At 37.3% G+C, this 22614-nt stretch overlaps 1 protein-coding gene across 40 annotated transcripts in view; it reads left to right on the top strand.

The window, feature by feature from the left end:
* Positions 1-22614, top strand: part of SLC4A4 (solute carrier family 4 member 4) — a 498924-nt gene that overhangs the window by 316272 nt on the left and 160038 nt on the right. For all 40 annotated transcript variants that reach the window (XM_078367118.1, XM_078367121.1, XM_078367115.1 and 37 more), the window contains one exon: positions 4954-5030. In XM_078367118.1, coding sequence (XP_078223244.1) covers positions 4954-5030 — 77 coding nt within the window. The remainder of the gene's footprint in view (positions 1-4953; positions 5031-22614) is intronic.

The following is a 22614-nucleotide window of genomic DNA, read 5'->3' as shown; positions in this document are numbered from 1 at the left end:
TGGTCAGGCATTTTCAAAGAAGAATTGATACCAATCCTTTGACACTATTCCACAAGGTAGAGAAAGATGGAACATTCCCTAATTCATTCTATGAAGCCAGCATCACCCTAATACCAAAACCAGGAAAGGACATAACCAAAAGAGAAAACTGCAGACTGATATCCTTAATGAACATAGATGCTAAAATCCTTAACAAAATACTAACCAAGTCCATATTGGTTAGCTAGTATTTTGTTAAGGATTTTAGCATCTATGTTAAAATAAAAAAGATATGATTTTTGATTTTAACATATCAAAAAGATAATCCACCAAGATCAAGTGGGTTTCATACCAGGGATGCAGGGATGCTTTAACATACACAAGTCAATAAATGTGATATATCACATAAACAGAATTACAAACAAAAATCACATGATTATCTCAATAAATGCAGAAAAAGCATTCGACAAAAATCCAACATCCCTCTCAGCAAAATTAATATACAAGGGACATACCTCAATGTAATAAAAGCCATCTATGACAAACCCACATCCAACATAATACTGAATGGGGAAAAGTTGAAAGCGTTCCCTCTGAGACCTGGAACAAGACAAGGATGCCCACTCTCACTGCTCCTCTTCAACATAGTACTGGAAGTCCTAGCCAGAGTAATCAGACAAGAAAAAGATATAAAGGGCATCCAAATTGGTAAAGAAGAAGTCAAACTGTCACTGTTTGCTGATGTTATGATTATTTACCTTGCAAACCCTAAAGACTCCTCCAGAAAGCTCCTTGAACTGACAAAAGAATTCAGCAGAGTTTCCAGATACAAGATTAATGTGCACAGATTGGTAGCTCTTCTATACACCAACAGTGACCCATCAGAGAATTACATCAAGAACACAACCCCTTTTACAATAGCTGCAAAATAAATAAAATATTTAGGAATATACCAAACCAAGGAGGTGACAGACATCTACAAGGAAAACTATAAAACACTGCTGAAAGAAATCATGGATGACACAAACGAATGGAAACACATCCCATACTCATGGATGGGTAGAACCAATATTGTGAAAATGACCATACTCCCAGAAGCTATCTATAAATTTAACATGTTCTCTATCAAAATACTACCATTCTTCACAGATTAGAAAAAGCAATTCTGAAATTCATATGGGACCAAAAAAGAGCCTGCATAGCCAAAGCAAGACTAAGCAAAAGAACAAATCTGGAAGCATCACACTACCTGATTTCAATCTATACTATAAGATCATAGTCACCAAAACGGCATGGTACTGGTATAAAAATAGGCATATACACCAATGGAACAGAATAGAGAATCCAGATATAGACCCAAATACTACAGCCAACTGATATTTAACAAAGTAAACAAAATCAAAGTGGGGAAAGTTTGCACTTTTCAACAAATTGTGCTGGGATAATTGGCTAGCCACTTGTAGGAGAATGAAACTGGATTCTCATCTCTCATGTTATACAAAAATCAACTCAAGATGTATTAAGAACTTAAATCTAAGACCTGAAACTATAAAAATTCTAGAAGATAACATTGGAAAAATCCTTATAAATGTTGACTTAAGCAAGAATTTCATGACCCAAAACCTAAAAGCAAATACAATAAAAAACAAAGATAAATAGTTGGAACTTAATTAAACTAAAGAGCTTTTGCAGAGCAAAAGGAACAGTCAGCAGAGTAAACAGACAACCCACAGAGTGGGAGAAAATCTTCACAATCTATACTTCTGAAAAGAAGATATACAAATGGCTAACAAACATGAAAAAATGCTCAACGTTACCAATGATCAGGGAAATGCAAATCAAAATCACAGTGTAATATCACCGTACTCTTGCAAGAATGGCTGCGATCAAAAAATAAAAAAAACAGTAGATGTTAGTGTGAAATGCAGTGATCATGGAACCCTTCTATACTGTGGAGTGGAATTCCAACAGGTACAGCAGCTATGGAAAACAGTGTAGAGATTCCTTAAAGAACTAAAAGTGGAACTACTATAGCTGCACAATTCACAGTTGCAGAATTGTGGAACCAACTCAAATACTCATCAATCAATAAGTAAAGAAACTGTAGTATATTTATATTATGGAATACTACTCGTCCATAAAAAGGAATGAATTAACGGCATTTGCAGTGATCTGGATGAGATTAGAGGCTGTTTTTCTAAGTGAACTAACTCAGAAATGGAAAACCAAATCTCATATGTTCTCACTGATAATGTGGGAGCTAAGCTATGTGGACTCGAAGGCATAAGAATGAGACAATGGATTTTGGGGACTTGAGGGGAAGGGTAGGAGGGGATGAGGTATAAAAGACAACAAATAGGGTCCAGTACGTACTGCTTGGGTGATGGATGCACCAAAATCTCACAGATCACCACTAAAGAACTTACTCATGTGACCAAATACCACCTGTTCCCATCTGTTTAGTGGACACTAGAAATCTAACTTATGGGAAAAAAAATTGGCATGGCGTGAGTGTCAATAATCTGCCTTTCTAACAAGTGTCCAGCAAGATGTGGGTATTGCTGGTCTAGGGATCTCACTTTAGAAACCACTGATTTAGAGCATTGGGGAGGATTTGTCTCTGCTTCAAGGTCTTAGGAAGTCCAGATGGGGTGTTTGGTAGGGAGGGGGATGGAAGAAGATTGAAGAATGCTGATCATCTTGCTTAGTTACTGGAAGTGTTGACTAGCAAACTCTTGCAGTGTTAAACATTAGTAAAGCTGTTAATATTAGTTACTTTTATTAATGAGAATCAGAGAAAGTTAGGAACGGAAACAGATTTAATTATTTCTTAATACTAGTCTTCTCTCCCTCTTCTGGTTCTTGCATTTGTCTTGGACGTGTACCTTTCTCTTGCTCCTCATATAGCATAAATATAGATAGCCATACTATCATTGTCTTTCAGAAATGCGAAGAATGATGAGATGGTATCTAAGGTTTCATGAAAAAGCTGTCACACCAATCAAGATTACCATTACAAAGAAAACCTCATTAATTTGGCTTCTACCTATTCAGATTTTGCAGCAGTTAGGACAGCTTGGGCTGAAATGTCCCTTTGCAATATTTACGAAGTGTGCCCAAAGCAAATCAATGACTTTAGGCTATCGCCTTGGAAATTTAAATTACTCAATGGAAACCTGCTTTAAATTTATTTCAGTACTGCCACTTACATATAAATGACTTGATGAGTAGAAATTTGTCTTACCTATTTATTTACATAAGCGATTTTTAACTTATGATTAGAATTGCTAAGGCTTTATTGTTTTAGGATTGTATAATTCAGATTTCTTCACTTATTCGGGCAGAACTTTTACCCAGTTAGTCCAAATAGCTGGTTTTGTTTTTAAATGTAAAGTGCAAAATTGTCTGTACTCATCATTTTCTATTAGCTTCAATCACAGCATTATTTGGGGGGCATTCAGGATTGTCCCTGGTATCTTTTGTATTGAGTGGACACTAGAAATCTAATACATGGCTCAAAGAAGAAAATGTGTTCTTCAAAGAGTTTCTTTTAATTTTGCACATAAAGCACATTTTCAAATGTTATTTTCCTTTGAATAATGCCCTGAGCTCAAATTTTCCTAGAATAAAACACCCAACCAGGTAAAAGATTTAAGAGATCTAGGCCATGCTTACTCAATGAAATGCAGCAGAGTGGAAAATATCCTGTCTTGCCAGTTCAAGGATATTATAATTTTTCTGATCTGTTAGTTAAAAGGAATGATATTATTTAAAGAGCTGCTCTTATATAGGCATTAGCTTATTAGGAGTAGCTTTTAATGTTTTGCGAAGTTATATGTTAAAGTTTCTATCTGAAGGAATTAAAGTCTGTAATCTAAAAAATTATTGGGAAGCAAATGTGAAGCTATGTTAGAACTTCAGTGCTTCTTTTCAACCCTTGTCCTCTTGCTGTGAAGACCAGCCTGAGTCAGATCATTGAGGATTAAGGATGAATGCATTACTCAGCACCCTGCAGCAGTTGGGTCAAACATCTTGGCTTTGAAAAGTTAGTCTTTTTGCTTGGTGAGCCTAAATTTCAGGTACAACTGCAGAATGAAAGTTCAGTGTTCTGAAGTTGATTAACATGGTCTATTTGAAAACAGTCTGTGGCTCTTCTACATGTCTTTCCTCTCTATTCATGTATGATAGTGTCTTAAATCATTGGATGGGTTACCAGTGAACCATACTGACAGCTGCCATATGGTCAGGAAGATTGGTTCCCATGTAGTGTTCGGATGACATCCATCCTTTCACTTGAAGTGTTTTAACATATTAAGGGGTAAAAGAGGATATGCTTATTTTATTCTGGCAAACAGGAGTGCAGAGAAGTAAGAGAGCCTGTGATAACTCTGTTGAGGCATAGAGTGAGGATTCTAGATCAGATGCCCACTAAGGAGAAATATTCTAGATCCAAGTGTTAGCCAGAGAAGGAAACACTTGACCAAGGCTTTGCAGGTTGATCTGAGTGAGCAGCATTCTAGGAAGGGCTGCCAAGGCCTGGGGACAGGAGGCCTGGGCCTGGCATCCGGGGTCAGCTCTGCTGAAGATGAGGAAACAGCTGTTCTCTGCAGGCAACAGGAAAAGGAAAGAAAACCAGGTATATTCACACGTATGTAAAGGGGAATAACAGAGTGAACCAAACCTGGAGCAAAGTTATGTTTATGCTTCCTGTCTTAGAAGTTTTTTTCAAAGTTTAGCTTATCTTCAAATTGAACCAGGCAATAAGCCCTAAACCAGGTATTTGAGATTTTACATACTTGGCATTTAACTATGTTCTTATTCCAACCTGGCCTCTGGAAAACTCTTCAGAAGAATCCTAGAGTGGTTAAAAGTATCATTTCCATTTCCATCATCATCTATTGGTGTTTATTAATTAGAAAGTCTTTGTGCTCTTGAAAACACATCTTTAATTAGCATTTACTTGTGTTTTTCCAGGTAGCCCAGCCATGACCCACAGGAATCTGACTTCCTCCAGTCTGAATGACATTTCTGATAAACCAGAGAAGGACCAGGTAAGCGAAATATTCTTGCTTCTTTGAAATGTAAGACAACATATGTCTAAAAGATGCTGAGAAAGGATTAGGGGTGATGGTTGCCTCACTTAAAATGGACCTTTATGTACAGACAGCAGTTTGGACTTTTCCTGAGAGAAGGAGAAGCAGTGTGTGAAGGGAGCTGGAATCAGAAGGAAATAATTTGAGTCTACTTCAGTTGTTGCAGATGCATTCACTTGAGCAATTTAAGTCTTAGAGTAATAGTTGTCTCAGCTTTAAAAAATAGCAGTAATCTCTGCCTTCTGTTTATTCTAGGGATTAAGTGAGATAATTTATGAAAAAAATATTTTGGTAAATTGTGAAGAAATACTGACCAGGCACAATGGCTCATGCCTGTACTCCCAGTACTTTGGGAGGCTGAGGTGGGCAGCTCAGTTGAGGCTAGGAGTTGGAGACCAGTCTGGCCAATGTGGCGAAACCCTGTCTCTACTAAAAACACAAAAATTAGCCAGGTACAGTGGTGCAGGCCTGTAATCCCAGATACTCAGGGGCCTGAAGCATGAGAATTGCTTGAACCTGGGAGGCATAGGTTGTAGTGAGCTGAGATGACACCACGGAGCTCCAGCCTGGGTGACAGAGGGAGATTTGTCTCCAGGAAAAAAAAAAAAAGAAATGCTAAGAAATGCTGATGTTGTTAACTTTTGGGGGATACTGTAGGGAAAGATGATAGTTGTCTCACTAGCTATATATTTGTCTTTTAAAATGTATAGTTGAATGAAGAGCAATCAGGTTTTGAGTATCTGTTTACTTTCTTTTGAAGAGAATATGGTATGAACTGGGCCATTTTTCCAGCTGGGTAAATATCTGTGCAAGAAAATTATATTTTAAGAATATATTGAAAAATGATTCTTAAATAAAAAAATTTCAAAGTTTTGAAGAAATGAAAGCAGCATATTTAAAAAATCATAGAAATCCTAGACTTTCCCTGGGGTTAGAGGGGAAGTAGTATATATTGGAAAGAAGAAGGAACATGAAGCAAGAAAATTTGGTCTTGCCGCTTATTCCTGGTTGTGTAATGATGGACAGCAGTTTTGTTCTATGCTAAATGGAAACTATAGTACATAACTCACCTCAGAAAATCAAATATCTGATTCTTGCTCTTTTAACTTACCATTTTGCTTTTTGATATAGTAGAGTGTGATTCTATTTGGCTTCATGCTTGATGTGCTGATTGTACAGTTAGCCCTCTGTATCCATGGTTCTGCATCCATGGATTCAACCAACCATGGACAGAATGAAAATAAAATTGTGTCTGTGCTGAACATGTAGAGACTTACTTTTCTTGCCGTTAGTCTCTAATATATCGTAACAACTGTTTACATAGCATTTATATTGTATTAGGTATTATAAGTAATCTAGAGCAATTTAAAGTGTTTGAGAGGATGTGTGTAGGTTATGTGCAAATAGTATGCCATTTTATATCAGGGACTTCAGCATTCTCCAATTTTGTTATCTGATGGAGGTCATGGAAGCAATGACCCACAGGTACTGAGGGATGACTTGTTCTTTTCCTTTCTGTCTTTTAAGTAGGTGGGTTTGAAGTTTTCTCTTTTCATACTTTGCTGTTTTTAGTTTTTTTAAATTTTTTTCCCCAAAACCCATATTTATGATGGTATTCCTCTTTAACTGACAGTACTTGTAGTAGTGATAGAGATTTATAGGCCTTGGTGAATTCTAAAAATATGGGAAGGGTGTACATTCCATTCCATCCCACCTCCCTCCCTCCCTCCCTCCCTCCCTCCCTCCCTCCCTTTCTTCCTTCCTTCCTTCCTTCTTTCCCTCCTTCCTTCCTTCCTTCCTTGTAGTATCATCATCTCAGATTTGAATTGCTAGAAGAGCTGTTGGAATTCATCTCTTGTCCTCATTTTCTCTCAATTCAATATGTTTTTTACATTGTTGCCCTCATTTTTCTACTCTAGATTAAAAACAAATAGTGGCTTCCTATCGTTTTAAGTTCAGAACTTCTTGATGACCTTTATGATTCTCTGAAAGCTGATGTTATCTTCCTTATCTTCATTTATTCGTTTGTGTTCCCCAGAAGAGGGACTCTGTTTAGGTCAGGACTAATTACTTTCCTACCTCTTTACATTGAGATACATTCTTGAGTCCTTGAGCTGCTCCTCCTTCAGATGCTAATGTGAATTGTCACCTCCCTTATATCTGTCTACCTCTTGGAATGATCAGGAAGAAGAGCATTTAAATATGGGTACCTTGGTAGATAGCTACCTGTAGTGGAAAATGGAGAACTCAGGCCACTAGAAGTTTCCTTAAATCAGTTTCACATACTTTGTCTCCATTCATTGTTTACCAACTCATGCTGATTATTTGTAAGGCTTGCCATGGGTCTTAATACTGGATAAGGCAGTGTAGTAATTAGGCTTAGAAATAGCTTGTTGATGGAGCTTTTGAGGAAGGCTTCTTTTATTAAGGGCAGCTCTCCTCTTGCCAGGAATTTGACAAGAAGCAGCTGGTAAATGCTTACAGAGAAATTTACTAACTTACTGGGTCTTTTCATATCTAGGCATATGTGGAAGAAATTTAATGGCTTAAGATGCATATTACATAAAATTTTGATTCCAGTAGTAGAAGAAATATGTGGAACATTTTTTGTGGGTATTAATTTTGTTATAAGCCCATAAGAATGGAGTCTTTAAAACCAGAATCATCAGTGTATATCTCTAACATCTCATAGTCATCAAGGTTCATGTTAAGATGAAGCCAGGAGAATTTAATTTAGGAATGTTGTTCCTTTTTTTTTTTCAAAGCCAGCAAAGGAAGGTTGATGAATATAAAATTGTAAGAACAACTATTAATCTAATTTGTATCTTATGGCAGTAGCTATAGTTAATCCAATGAGTTCTTCAAAAGAGGAAGAAACTCCATTCTTTCTTCCTACCAGAGTTTGAAGAGAAGCTTTGTAACTAATCCATCATCTCTTTTACAACCAAAGGTTTAGGCACAGAAATCAAACTAAGATTTCAGTTTTTACACCTACTACTTTGGTAACTTCAAATACAAAAACTCCTAGATCATTTTAGGGCAATAAAAAGGAAAGTGGATTTGCAAGTAAGATGAAGCTGTGGTAAACCCTAGCTTTAATTTTTTTAACTTGTTTTTTCTCTGTTTGGACAGGGAAAAAAAGGTTTCCAGGCTTACATTTATTTTGAGAAAGTTTTTATAATTAATTAGCCAATGTCCTGGTAGTAATCCTGGCAGGAAACTCAAATTTGTCTTGTGTGTTTGTCCAAGTTGGCCCCAAAAACTTCCATCCAAAAAAATTTCTGTTTTCCCCAAAAACTGAAATTTCTGATTGACTGATTATTCTGCCTGGATACAATTTGAATAGTTGTAATGGTGCCTTGCAACATACTGGAGCTATCTAACTTCTTAGTAGCACAGGGAATGGGCTTAATGTTCAGAGTTATGAAGAGGAACAGAATTACTCTTTCTGACAGCTACATACTGACAGAATTTTAGGGCATATTTTTTATGAGATTCTGTTTTGGGAAAACAGAAGAAACAAATCTGTGGGCTGTACTTTTTCTTTCTGGCTTTGCCAAGCTTATGTACTTATGATTTCAGTAGCGGCTGCTTTATTGAAAAATAGCTTAAAATAGTTAACAGCAGAAGAGCATAGCCAGAATTTAGGTGATTCAGTGCTTCAACCATATTCCAACTTGGATGTTATATTTATTAAGCAGAAAAACACCTGTGGAGAAGTAGATTTAAAAAATACATCTGGAGTTCATCTCGTTGTAAATCTACATAAATAATCTCTTCTATTTTGTTGTTATGGAGTGTTTTTTTTTTACATTATCTAATTATCTTTCTTGATTATATTTGATTTGTTTTTCCATTTCTTCTTATTCTTTTTCTGTTCTTTTAAAAGTTTACATACATATGAGATGGGTGCTTATCAAATACAGTGGTTTTAATTACAGTTTTCATGTGAACATGGGTTCAGCTATGAGGATAAGAAAGAGCTTTTTCATCATTTTACCTCTTAGCTTTAACTCTTGTAGAAATACGTTGCTTAGTGTGCAACGACTTTAAAAAGGTTGACTTTTTCCAAGTTTATTAATAATACAATAACATGTCACAATTACATGTCCAACCTGAAGTGAAATTGTAGTCTGTAGACTGCAGTGGATACATTATGTAGAAATATCCCACAGATTCTCAGGGGGACCCTTGAGGTCCATACAACCTTGTAACTGCTTATCTGGTTATTATTTCTGTGATACTCATTATTTAGCTAGCTAATCTGAGAATCTATTCCATAGATCTCATGGTGGAGTTTTACGTCAGGTTAATTTCTAAAGTATATTATAATTTTTAGTACTGTCTATTGCTTATTATGTTTAAATATATTTGGCTGCCTTGATTCCTATGTTTGAAGTCTTGGTCTTTTAAGAAATAGATCTGAATTTAAATATTTTGTCAGAAAGTAAGAGGATGAAACCATTAAGCCATGTATAAGTTTAAAGTTTCTAAGCATAACTATCTTAAAATGAAATCTAGAAGGAAACATCCTATGATTGAACAACCCCTAATTCTTTTCTTGCATATACATGATAGTCAACCCAGTCCACTGAGATGACTTCTTCTCATGATTTTGAACATATAGTTCCATCACAGGGCTCACATAAAGCTTCTCTTAGCATTAATAGTTATTTCATGCTTATAGTGAAGGAAACATACAAAACCACCTCCTTTTCCTTTCCATGGCGCAGTGAAAAAAACCTACAGTTCACACTGAATATGAATGGTCTTACTTCACCTCTCAGAGGAGGTACAATGGCTAAGAAAGGTTCATGTTTTCTGAGGTTATAATAATTGTCTTAAGCATGTTTTCAGTCAGGGACCAGTGAGACATTACTATGTCAGAGGAGCTCAGATGGAATCACATCTGTGAAAACCTAAGAACAAAGGAGTGTTGTAAGAAGGTAGTTATGGTCTTTAGAGGTCCTTAGTCACTACAGTTTTGGTGACTTTGGTGAGCATCTCTCTGGCTCAGCAGCTACAGCTTTCCTTCAGCAAGGTGTCCCTGAGGGGAACTTGTATGGCTTTGCAATGATTTTCTTTGGGCCCCTTTCACAGGGGGACAGCTTGTGCTTAGATAATTAGCAAAACATGTTTGTCATTATCTTTTCCCTCTCTAGAAGAAATTTGGGTTAAGATAGCTTCCTTTTTCCATTCTATCCTTCTCCCAAAATCTTAAAGCTTAAACAGTTGATAGTTATGGGTAGGGTTTGAGAAGCATTGGTATTAATACTGATTTAAAGAAGGTATGTGTTTTGAAATTGGGACAGTTGCATCTCTGAATTTGTTAATATACTTTCTTAAGCAGTATTTGTCTGAAACAGAAAACTAGCACTCATTTAAGGCCAGGTTTTGTGTCAGCCTTAAAATGAAGCAGATGAGTATATATGAAGTAAACTGAGCTCTGTCTTATGTATTCACTTAGGAAAAAAGGAGCCTTTTGTGAAGTTTAGAGCTTTGGTTTTAAGTGACTGAAGCTACAATAAATTTGAATTCCTAAATCACCCCATCACTGCATGTAGCTGTGATCTGAATTCATTCATTCATCTAAAATGTATATTCTGTGCTAGAAAATGTTCTTAGTTGTGGGTTCCATAAGTGAATGAAACAGATACATCTTTTGACTCATGGAACTTCCATACTTTTGGGAAGAGACAAAAAGTAAACAAGAAAAACAAGTAAATATGTAGGATAATTTTACATAATGAAAACTGCTGTCTTGAAAATAAAGCAGGGTAATGTGGAGAGGTACAGGAAAACTATCTTAGGTAAGAGGGTTAGCTAGTGAGGAGAGGATCTGGAGAGAGAGGTTTCAAGGCTGAGCAAGAAGCAAGAGTAGAGGCCTAAGGCAGAAATGAAGATAGTGTATTCAAGAAACAGGAAAAAAATGTCGTAAGTGGCTGGAGCAAATGTAGCAGGTGTGCAGCAGTAGATAAGGTCAGGAAAATATGCAGGAGGACCTTTTTATTTTATTCTAAGTACAGTGAGATACTCTTTTAGGATTTTTACCTAGAGAGTTGCATGCTCTGATTTGCATTTTAAAAAGCTCACTGGAGATGCAATGTGATAGGATGGAGGAATTTGCCAATGTTTTGGATCATCTGGTGTTATTCCTATATTAAGTACTGTATGAGTACCCTGGTGCATTAAAATGAGAGCTCACAGACCCATGGGAGCCCATTCCTTAATGTGTTAGCCACAGCCATTAAGACTATTATTATCAGCAAAGGAAGTTCTTCTGTGCCATAGAAATAGTGTAAGAAAGAAAAAGAGTTTCATAGTTAAAAGGTCATCCATGTATTGTTAATTATATTACATTATTAATTAGTAAATATTATTGAAATATTTAATGCACTAGAAGTGGGTGTAGGCCACCGAGAATAGTGAGATTGAATTTTTGAGTAATTATATCTGCACCTGTGGTCCTTTTAATGTTACTGTTGGCTAACATCAGGCATGCCACCTGGCTAATGACACATGACTCATGAAACCTTCACTGGAGGCCTTGCTAGAGGAATGGTGACAGGAAACCTTCTTAGTTTTTATGGTTCAGAAAGGAGCATCAGGATGTGTAGGAACAGGACAGCACAGCCAAAAAAGGGATTCTGTGCCACATTCTTACCTGCCCCTGTGAAAGAATTGAACTCCAGTAGCACTGCATCTCTGTATTCGACGTTTAACAAAAGAAATTGTAGCTATGATATATCTTAATAAACTGGCAGTATTACATTTGATGTCACTTTTTTCTCTTTTCAATATGTATCACTCTGACAGTATGTCAATACCAGGAAGACCCTTAGAATATATTTCAGAGAACAGTAGCATGCTGTCAGCAATAGTCTGTGATGGAGGTATACTCTTACATCACAAATTACATACGTCTGATGAAGTCTTCATAAAAGAAATGAGTATTTTTTTTTTGGAAGTGGCAAACTGTTACAAAACCAGAAAATAGCAGTACCTTGTGATAAACACTCTTAAGAGTACAGTTTTAAAAACTTTATAGTAATTGTAAATATATACATGAATCATTTTTTATTTTTTTTTTCTTTTTGAGACAGAGTCTCACTCTATTGGCCAGGCTGGAGTACAGTGGCATAATCTTGGCCCACTGCAGCCTCTACATCCTGGGCTTAAGATATCATCCCATCTCAGCCTCCCAAGTAGTGGGGACTACAGGTGTGTACCACCTGCCCAGCTAATATGTGTGTGTGTGTGTATAAATGTATACACACAGACACACACACATATATATATATAAAGAAATTTTTTTTGGAAAGATGCACTTTTGCCATGTTGCCCAGGGTGGTCTTGAATTCCTGGGCTCAAGCAATCCACCTGCCTCGGCCTCCCAAAGTGCTGGGATTATAAACGTGAGCCACTATGCCCAGCCCACAGAATCATTCTTTACTTATATTAACATGTTATTATCTACAATATTTTTTAAAACTTTAGAATTTTCTGATTCAAAATACACAACAATGCTGTCAAATTTAAACAAAGCAAAAACGAACAACATAAAAAGTGAAAATTCTTAAATTTGAATCCTTCAAAGTAACTGCCATTAGCAGGTTGATGTTGAGTCTAATGAACTTTTCTGATACATGAATACTTATATATTTATATATAAATAAAAAAATGGGATTGATTGCATTGTTCTAAAATTTGATTTTCTTTAACCTAACAATATCCTGGATACCTACCTTATTCTTAAAGGCCATATAGTATATATGAATCATATTTTATTGAAAGTCTTCTATGACTAGATATGAGTTATTTTCAATTCTCTGCTTATAGGCTGCTTATACAAATAAGCCTTTAAGAAGTACCCTCATTGTAATTTTTCTCCATTCTTTCAGGAGTATTTCTGGAGGAGAAATTTTTATAAGTGGAATTGCTGGATTACTGTGTATTACAAATTTAATTACCTTCCCAAAAGATTCTAGGAGTTGTGTCCTAGATCTCTTCAACACTTTGCTAAATCCTCCTCCACTGCTAAGATACTATTTGTCGGTCAGATTTGAGTTTTTTCTTTATGTTTCACTCCACTAAAAGCTTAGCGACTCAAAGTGAAAAGAATCTCAGTATCTAGCATTTGCCTCCCAACTCACTTTGGGGGCTTATGTCAGAAGCTTAAAGTATAGAAATAAAAACTGGGTTTATTTTCCTGGTCTAATTCAATGTCTGAGCTGGATAATCACCACATTCTGAAGTAAGGAGGTGAAAGGTGCAGTGATCGTAGACTTGGCCACCTGTCTGTTTCTTCTTGCTTTGACTGAAGATGTTGCTGTTTCCATCTCTGAGAGCACTTTTCAGGCTCTGTGGGAATTTCCTTGGCAACCAAAAAATGGCTTGATCTCAAGAGCCCTTCTTGGTGGTCAGCATTTGGAACAAAAAGAAAAATTGCAAAAGAAGTTGGACAAGTGTTCCCTTTGAACATTATTCAACACATTTGCAGCTTGGAGCTACATTTCCTTCTTTTCCTTCCCCCAACTCCCAAGAGAATTTTAAGTGAACATGCATCTAGACTGTACTGTTAGTTAAATAAAAAGCGTATATCTTATCTGGAGTGCTATATTAGGAGCTTTGAAGGAGTGTGGTTAACTGAAATGGCTAATATAAAGATCAGCCAACAATTTTTTTTAACATGTTGGGTCATATTTGCAGATTCTACCATTCCCCAATTTCGCTCTCAGTAGGGAATCCCTGCAGAGTAAATTTAAGAAGAGGTCACACCATGGGAGGAAGCTTTTCCTGTTCTTTAGAAAGAGAAGAGCTTCTCACTGTTCCCACTCACTTGTCTGATTGATCCGGTGGCTCGTTGATTTTGTGTGCCTCAGCAGAATCTCATGACCTTATCAGTCACCAGCAGAGCTTCCTGATTTCTCCATGTGTCACCTACCAATGGGCTGGTTTCACTCCCTAGAACTGAACTGAAATGAAAACAATTCTTTTTTTTTTTTTTTTTGCCACCATGTTAAAATGGCAGCAGTAATGTTTTCTGCAGTCTGAAAGCCAGTGATTAATCATGCCAAGATGACATTCCTGCCTAATCAATGTTCCATGCATACACATATAAGAGGGTAGGAAGTAACTGAGTCATTGCATAGGGAGTGATTGTAAGCTTTGAACCTCAAAATTATCTGTACTGTTGATCCCTCGGTAGCTCTGTCTGATAGTATTGAGTCTATTTCTATGTAAGCAATAATTAACAACTGGCATAGTTTGGACACTTACTTACAGCTAATGCTTTGGGGTTGGTAATGGCAACTCTGTTTTACATATTGGCAAACTTGAGGCATGAAGAGATTAAGTAATTTCCCTAAAGTTAAATAGCATTTAAGTGGTAGAGCTGCATTCTGATCCTAGCGCCTCTGCTCTTAGTGAGTATAATGAGTTCTGCCTAGTTGGATAAAGGTCTTTTTAGGTCCCTGAAAGCTACAGTGGAACAAACAGATGTTCAATCAGTGTTTCTGGCCTTTGGTTTGTCTTTGAGGGACACATCATGCTGAATAGGCTAATTACCAGAATTACTATTAAAAAATGAATAATTAAAAAAATTTTAAAGGTCTTATGGTGACAGCATGGATGTTTCTGTTGCCACAGTGATTAAAATACTCAATGTTATGTGCTGATACTGTAGATGTGATTGGTGGAGGTCAGTGAAAAAAGACTGATGTAACAAAAAAAAGTATAATATCTAATCTCAAATTCTGAGTCTGTATCTTAGCCGATTATTCACACCAAATAAACTGTGGTGCTGATGGTAAAGTGCAGCTGGAGTTCAGTGAAAGACAACTCTGTGGGCCAAAGCCATCAATCAAAGAGAAACCAGGGACTTTAGAAGCATCTTTCCATTCTAGAGAACAAAAACAACAGAAGAAAAGAGTTTTAACCAAATTAAACATTCTTCCTTGGATAAAAGGTTAGGTAAGAGATGAGAGAAATAAATTGGAATGCAACGATCTAGAGTTTAACAATACGAGTAAAAGGCTTAGTTCATCTAATAAATGGAAAATATTAAAGCTTTTAGAATTATTTGAAATAATGGTCTAAAGTTTTCCAAATTAGAGGAAATACAACATTTGAATGTTATTTTTTTTTTGTAGTTAGTGTCATGTGTAGAATTAGTAAAAGTAGATTAGCTAGTCGACTTGTCCACAGACCACAGTGATTAGAAAGTTAGAACACACTTGATTTACAGATCTTCACTTGTGCTTTGCTAAACCCCAAGGTTCTTTGACTTCAGGGCTGCTACATACTCATTTTCAGCATAGATAGAGTCAACTCTAGTTCATTTAGTCTGATAAATACACATCATTATAATCTTCAAATTTTTTTCTGGTAAGATGAAAAAGTGGTTATTATTCAACTTTTTTATTAGTATGATCATAGGAACACTTAACCATGGTAAACCTTAACTCTTCGGAACTTCAGTTTTCTGATTCATAATACAGATATTATACTTCAGTCTGAGCTGCTTTTTCTACTGAGTTGTTTTGTGAAAAGGAAAATACTTAATATACTTCAACATGTTATGCAAATCTTTGTTGTCCTTGCCATTTTCATTATTTAAATGGGCTACTGCTTTTTTACTTTTGGTTTTGTTTTGCAGTAAGATTTGGTGGGATGAAAGTCCATTTCATGTAGATATCATTCCTTATTTTTAAAATTTGCATTGTTAATTTGCCTATTTGGAGTTCATGCTCTGAACTTCTGCACTATACTGTTCTGTCCACAGTCTAATGAAATGTATTTCTGATTGTTATTCCATGAATGTTATTGCATTCACATTACTGTTGGACCCAAATTTCTCTTTTTCTCTCTGCTTTTCCAAGTCTTGCCTTTACTACAAAACTTGTCAAGTGGTGCTTTTCCTTATATCCATCCTTGACTATTCCAGCTGATGTTAATTACTTTTGTCTTGAATTTCTAATACTATCTAGTACTTATTATTTTCATCACTGATATGGTTTGGCTGTGTCCTCACTCAAATCTCAACTTGCATTTTATCTCCCAGAATTCCCACATGTTATGAGAGAGATCCTGATGGAGGTAATTGAATCATGGGGCCAGTCTTTCTCTTGCTATTCTCATGATAATGAGTAAGTCTCACAAGAGCTGATGGGTTTATCGGGGTGTCTGCTTTTGCTTCTTCCTTATTTTCTTTTGCTGCCACCATGTAAGAAGCGCGTTTTGCCTCCCGCCATGATTCTGAGGCCTCCCAGCTATGTGGAATTGTAAGTCCAATTAAATCTTTTTCTTCCCAGTCTTGGGTGTGTCTTTACAGCAGTGTGAAAATGAACTAATATAATATAATAAACTGGTACCAGAAGTGGGTGTTGCTGAAAAGATAGTAGCAGGCAGAGGTTGTAACAGTTTGGAGGGCTCAGGAGAGGACGGGAAAATGTGGGAAAGTTTGGAACCTTATAGGGACTTGTTGAATGGCATTGACAAACATGCTGATAGTGATATGAACAATAAGGTCCAGGCTGAGGTGGTCTCAGTTGAAGATGTGTAACTTGTTGGGAACTGGAGTGAAGGTGACTCTTGTTACATTTTAGCAAAAAGACTGGAGGCATTTTGCCCCTGCCCTAGAAATTTATGGAACTTTGGACTTGAGAGAGGTGATTTAGGGTATCTGGTAGAAAAAATTTCTAAACAGCAAATCATTCAAAAGCTGACTTGGGTGCTGTTAAAAGCATTCCATTTTTAAAGGGAAACAGAGCATAAATGGTCAGAAAATTTTCAGCCTGACAATGAAGTAGAAATGAAAAACTCAGTTTTGAAGTAGAAATGAAAAACTCAGTTTTTGAGGAGAAATTCAAGCCAGCTGCAGAAATTTGTATAAGTAACAAGAAGCCTAATGTTAATCCCGAAGACCATGGGAAAATGTCTCCAGACCATGTCAGAAACCTTCATGGTAGCCCCTCCCATCACAGGCTCAGAGGCCCCATAGGAAAAAGTGGTTTTATGGGCCAGGCCCAGGGTCTTCATGCTATAGTGTGCCCTAGGGACTTGGTGCCTTGTGTCCCAGATGTTCCAGCTGTGGCTGAAAGGTGCTAATGTAGAGCTCAGGCTGGCTTCAGAGGGTGGAAGCCCGAGCCTTGTCAACTTCCACATGGTGTTGAGCCTGCGGGTACACAGAAGTCAAGAATTAAAGTTTGGGAACCTCTGCCTAGATGTCAGATGTATGGAAACACCTGGATACCCAGGCAAAAGTCTGTTTCAGGGTAGGGCCCTGATGGAGAACCTCTACTAGGGTAGTGCAGAAGGGAAATGTGGGGTTGGAGCCCCCACACTGAGTCCCTATTGGAGCTGTGAGAAGAGGGCCACTATTCTCCAGACCCCAGAATGGTAGATCCACTGGCAGCTTGCACTGTGTGTCTGGAAAAGCTGCAGACACACAGCACCAGCCCATGAAAGCAGGCAGGAGGGGAGGCTGTACCCTGCAGAGCCACAGGGGTGGAGCTGCTGAAGACCATGGGAACTCACCTTTTGCATCAATGTGACCTGGATGTGAAAACTGGAGTCAAAGGAGATCATTTTGGAGCTTTAAAATTTGACTGCCCCACTGGATTTTGGACTTGCACAGGCCCTGTAACTCCTTCATTTTGGCCAGTTTCTTGTATCTAGGAAGTAACTAGCTTGCTTTTGATTTAACGGGCCCATAGGGCAAACACCATAGGCAGAAGGGACTTGCCTTGTCTCAGATGAAACTTTGGACTGTGGACTTTTGGGTTAATGCTGAAATGAGTTAAGATGTTGGGGGACTGTTGGGAATACATTTTCAATATTGGAGAAGTTCAAGAGAAAGGCAGTTGGAAAATAGAACATTAGCATGTTTTTTTTGTTTTTGTTTTGGAATAGATCGGAATTTAGAATGATTCCCCATTTATTAGTTTCCTAATTTACAGGCAAATTTTATATCGATGGTATTCTCTTCCCCTCTCCTTTATTGAAAATAACAAGTCACTAGCCAGCCTGTGGTAGTGCACTAATAATTTTAACGTTGATATAAACCATTGTGATTTTTTAAAGCTGAGACTGTAGAAAGCTGACCAAGCACTGTGGGCACATACAGCAAATGTAAGACAGGCTTTTGTGCTGATGGAGTGTATGGAAAGTGTCACTCCTGGCTTATAACCATTTGATGACTACCTGTTGACTTTATGATAAGGACCAGAATCCTTGGCATGACCTTCGTTATCCTGCCTGATGTCCAAAGGTGATAAAAGTTTTCTCCTTTCTTGACTTCACTCCAACCAGTTTCACTAGCATGCCAGTCTTCTTCCTGCCTTTGAGTCTTTGGACATGCTGCTTTTGTTCACTGAAACGCTCTTCTTTGTTCAGGCAACTGGTATTTGCCCATTATTTCTCTGTAAATGTCACCTTTTCAGGGAAGTTTTCTGTGACACACCCCCGCCCCCAGTCTTGGCTAGGGGCTGCTGTTACAAGCTCTTACTGAATATTATGCTTTTCTACCATGACACCTACCACAACTGTCATCAAATAGTTGCTTATTTTAAATTTTGGCTAAGTGTTTGTCTTCACAAATAGGCCATTGGCTTCAGAATTGGAGAAATGATGTCTGGCAATCTATAGTTCGTGGACCATAGCCTGCCGGTAATTTGGTTTTGTATGGCTGGCAAACTCAGCATGGTTACAGTTTTAAAGAGCTGTTAAAAAAAAAGAATAAGTGACAGATACTATATGTTTGCCCATAAAGTCTAAAATATTTACTGTTTGGTCTTTCACAGAAACAGTTTGCCGATCGGTGGTCTAAGTTGTTGCTATACATGTTGAGTAGAAGAATGTAAGTGTATTTATATACTATGTTTTCTTTTCTGAGCAGGACACTTCATTGTAGTGTGGCATCTATAGGGCCTAGTGATGCTTCATTGTAGTGTGGCATCTATAGGGCCTAGTGATGTTGCTGTGAGCACTTTGACAGACTGAGAGCTGCATGAACATCAGAGGGTTCTTAGCTGGATAAACAACTGTACTCAAAGTGTGTTGATTAATAGCCAGTGTAAAAGTGGGAGAGGTTTCTAATGCCATGGCACTTTTTAGTTTGTATTGCTCTGCTAAACAAATGTATTAGCAATTTAGATTAAGACATAATACATTATTATGAGATTTTCAAATGACATAAAACTGACAAAGTTAGCCATCTAAAAATTAAGTAATATAATTAAGATGAAGCATGATCTTGACAGGCTTGAAACCACAGGAATTTCACAAGAATAAGATAAACTATATAAGTTCTAAATCTGAAGTGAATAAGAACATGCAAAATTACTACTTTATTTGGACAGAGAATTTATGACTTTCAGCAGATTTAGACTATACAAAGGTGTCAATTATTCAGAAATAGTTGAGGAGATGTAGTTATGGTAACAGTGAAGTGAGATACCTGGACACTAACCTAAGAAGAACAATAGAAGTAACTCACCCAAAACTTTTAGAGATGAGAAGGCTTAAAGGGTATAAAGCTGTGAAAGTTGCCTTCCAGTGAGAGAGAATAGATTCATTGTTTTTTCTCCAGATATAAAATTGCAATAACAGATGGATGTTTCATGGAAGCAGATTTGATTTCAACATAAGGATGAATTATATAGGAAATTGAGCGTTGTCACTAATGTATATATGTACTTTTTAAAGCCCTTCTTTGCACTTAAATGCTGCAGTAGGTATCAGGACTACACAAATGAACAGTGCACAATCCCTGCTGTCTAGGAGGTCTCATTATAGACTGTGAGATGAATCGGTAAGTAACATAGGCTGTTAGATGTCCTAGCACAGAGAAGGAAGTATGAACTTTGTCAGGAATTGTGGAGTGGGCAGAGGTGATTTTGAACTTACTCTGGAGTTGATGCTCCTTCTTTCACAGTAATGTTCCAGAAGAAACAAATGACTATATGTTAGGAATGTATTCATTGAGTGGGGTATCACAAACTAGTCAGTCTTTAAATGATTTAAAGACTTTGTGATTTATTGAATGTCAAATGGCCCACAGCACCTAGGAATTCAAAAATAAGAAGCTGACTTTGGGCTGGAACTTAGAACAAAGGAGCGAAAGGATCTCAGGTCAGTATGTCAGTTAAGTAACCATAACCTACTGGTGGCTCAGTCAGAAGCCCCCATATGCAGATGAAGAACCTCGTGGCCAAATTTCCGTAGAGTTGTTGCCTGCCTTTGTTTCAGAGCCTTACTTTCCTCTTGATTCATTTTTTCCGTTTCTTCAGTATATTTGTTGTTCTGATTTGGTGCATGTTCTGAGACCTCCGTGAAGGGTATGTTAAAAAAATCTGCTAAATAAATAATAGCGTGACTACTACAGATTTAATTATAGCTATACAGCTGCCTGTTTGAAGTGTTCTGCTGGGGCCATATGTTCTCTTGTGTATCTCAGCCCTGGAAGGACCTGGTTTAAATGTTTCCCAGCTGATCGTACTGAATTCTCAAAGAACTGCTAGCAGTCATTTGGAAGTCAATAGATTGTGTATTTTACCTCACCTGTCTTTCTGCAAATGGATGTTTTATTGACAATTTCTTATTAGATCCCAAGTAATCAGATATTAAAGCACTCATCCAGACAGGGCTTAAGAACGATGTCTACTTGTCAGTTTTACAGGCTGATTTTTGTCATTGTATTTGATGTGTTAAGTGAAAAGTACTTCTGCATTTAAGAACTCTCCCTCAGTGGCTTTTTAGAAAAAAAAAAAAAGAAAAGTTTTTTAGTAGATGATTCTTTTAATTGTTTTCTGTCCCAGTGGTATGGTGGTAGCAGGAATGGAGGAGGACTTGGGAAAAGGCGCTTGCTACTGTTCTCAGAGTATAACCTTGAACATGTATTTAGCTTCTCTGGTCCTCAGGAGGGCCAAGACTGAGCCCTTTGAGATCTCTTCCAGTTCCAAAATTCTGTGATTCAGAATTAGCTGGGGGAACATGCTCTTGCCAGTGAAATGCATCTGGAGGAGACAGGTGGTGGTTCCTTTTCCCACTGTGGTAGTCTATGTATCTCTTCCCTCTTGTGCTTAGCCCAAATTTCCCATTGCTTGAACCACAAAAATCTTTCAATATGAACTCTGTTTAGAGGTCAAAGCCTCATAGAGTAACAGAGCTGTAGCCATTCTTATGTACTTTTTCAGTGCGTGGACTGTCTAATGCAGTGGTTCGTAAACTTTTCTCCTGTCAAGGATCCACTTGAGCTTATGATGAAACTGTGAATGCTTTAAACAGAAAAATACACAATAAATATGGAGGACAAAAGGTTGCATGTAATTTTCAGGTGCCCATGGGCTTCTTGGATCCCCATCAGCCAACCTTAAGAACCATTGCTCTGTGCTTCTATAAGAGTCCTGGCTTTTCTTTTTTGTTCTGAGTGAAGGGAACTTCAGGTGAGGTTGAGAACAGTGAAGTAGAGGGCCTAAGCCCCGAAGCACCAGCCTGGGCTTTAAATGGTGCCAAGAGCAGAGCTTTGTTGGGTTCATAAACTACACTGGGGTGGAGCAGGGGTGGGAGAAGCAATGGAAAGTGTTTTTTTCAGTTTCTGCACAAGATAGACATTCTGCATAAGTGTTTGTCAATCCATTAACTTTTATTTATTTATTATTTTCAAACTATTAACTTGTAACTCTTATTTGCCTACATTACCTCTGATTATTCTACCCTTTACCATGCACGCCTTGAACTTTTTAAGAGAGAAGTTTATGTTTTCTTATTAGTTACCCCAGCTGGGGTATATGCAGAACACAATGCACATGAAACGATTCCCTTTAAACTATATTTTTATTTTTCTTGAAGACACTAGCCCCACAACGTTTTTTTAAAATTTGTTTATTTATTTTGACTTCATATAGTTGTTCCTTCTATAACCTTTCTTTCCTAATGGCAGCTGGTGTTTGTGGGGCAGGAAGAATAAAAGAAACCCTATGTTTATGATCTTTCTTTTTGGGGTAGGGGAGGGGAGACTATTATCAGATAATGCTTTTTGATGACAATAGGTAGGGCAAAAGTTAGAAATAAAGCATTTCATTTTAAAACAAAGTGTTCCCGCTGAAAATAGTCCTTCAAGGACAAGGGTGTCATTCTGAGGGAATAAAGATAATTTAAATGGGTACAGTTATCCTGAGGAATTGTATTTGTTTTACACTGTAGTTGCACTGAACCACCCACGCTCACCTCAGCCTTCGGTTCATTTTGCAGCTTTAGCATGGGAGGCTCTCTCTGCAACCTTCCCAAGCTAAAATGTGTGCATCTGTAGACTTGGTAGAATGAACTTTCTTAGGGAGGTATTTTATGGATAATATGTTTTTAAGTCTATGATACAAACTGATAAAAGAAATTTCTTCTTAAAGTTCAAATGATGGCATATCTGAGTTAAATGTGGTGGCAATCTAGCTGTATTTTACTTTATTCCCTTGGGAGAGAAAAATTTCATTTTTGCCAATTACCTCTTCCCCTCTTTCTAGGATTATATTAGAACTCTAATGTG

This window comes from Callithrix jacchus, chromosome 3 (genome assembly GCF_049354715.1).
Source record: "Callithrix jacchus isolate 240 chromosome 3, calJac240_pri, whole genome shotgun sequence".
NCBI classification, from domain to species: Eukaryota; Metazoa; Chordata; class Mammalia; order Primates; family Cebidae; genus Callithrix; species Callithrix jacchus.
Note: the sequence above shows the minus strand (reverse complement) of the source record. Positions and strands in the feature narration are given on the sequence as shown.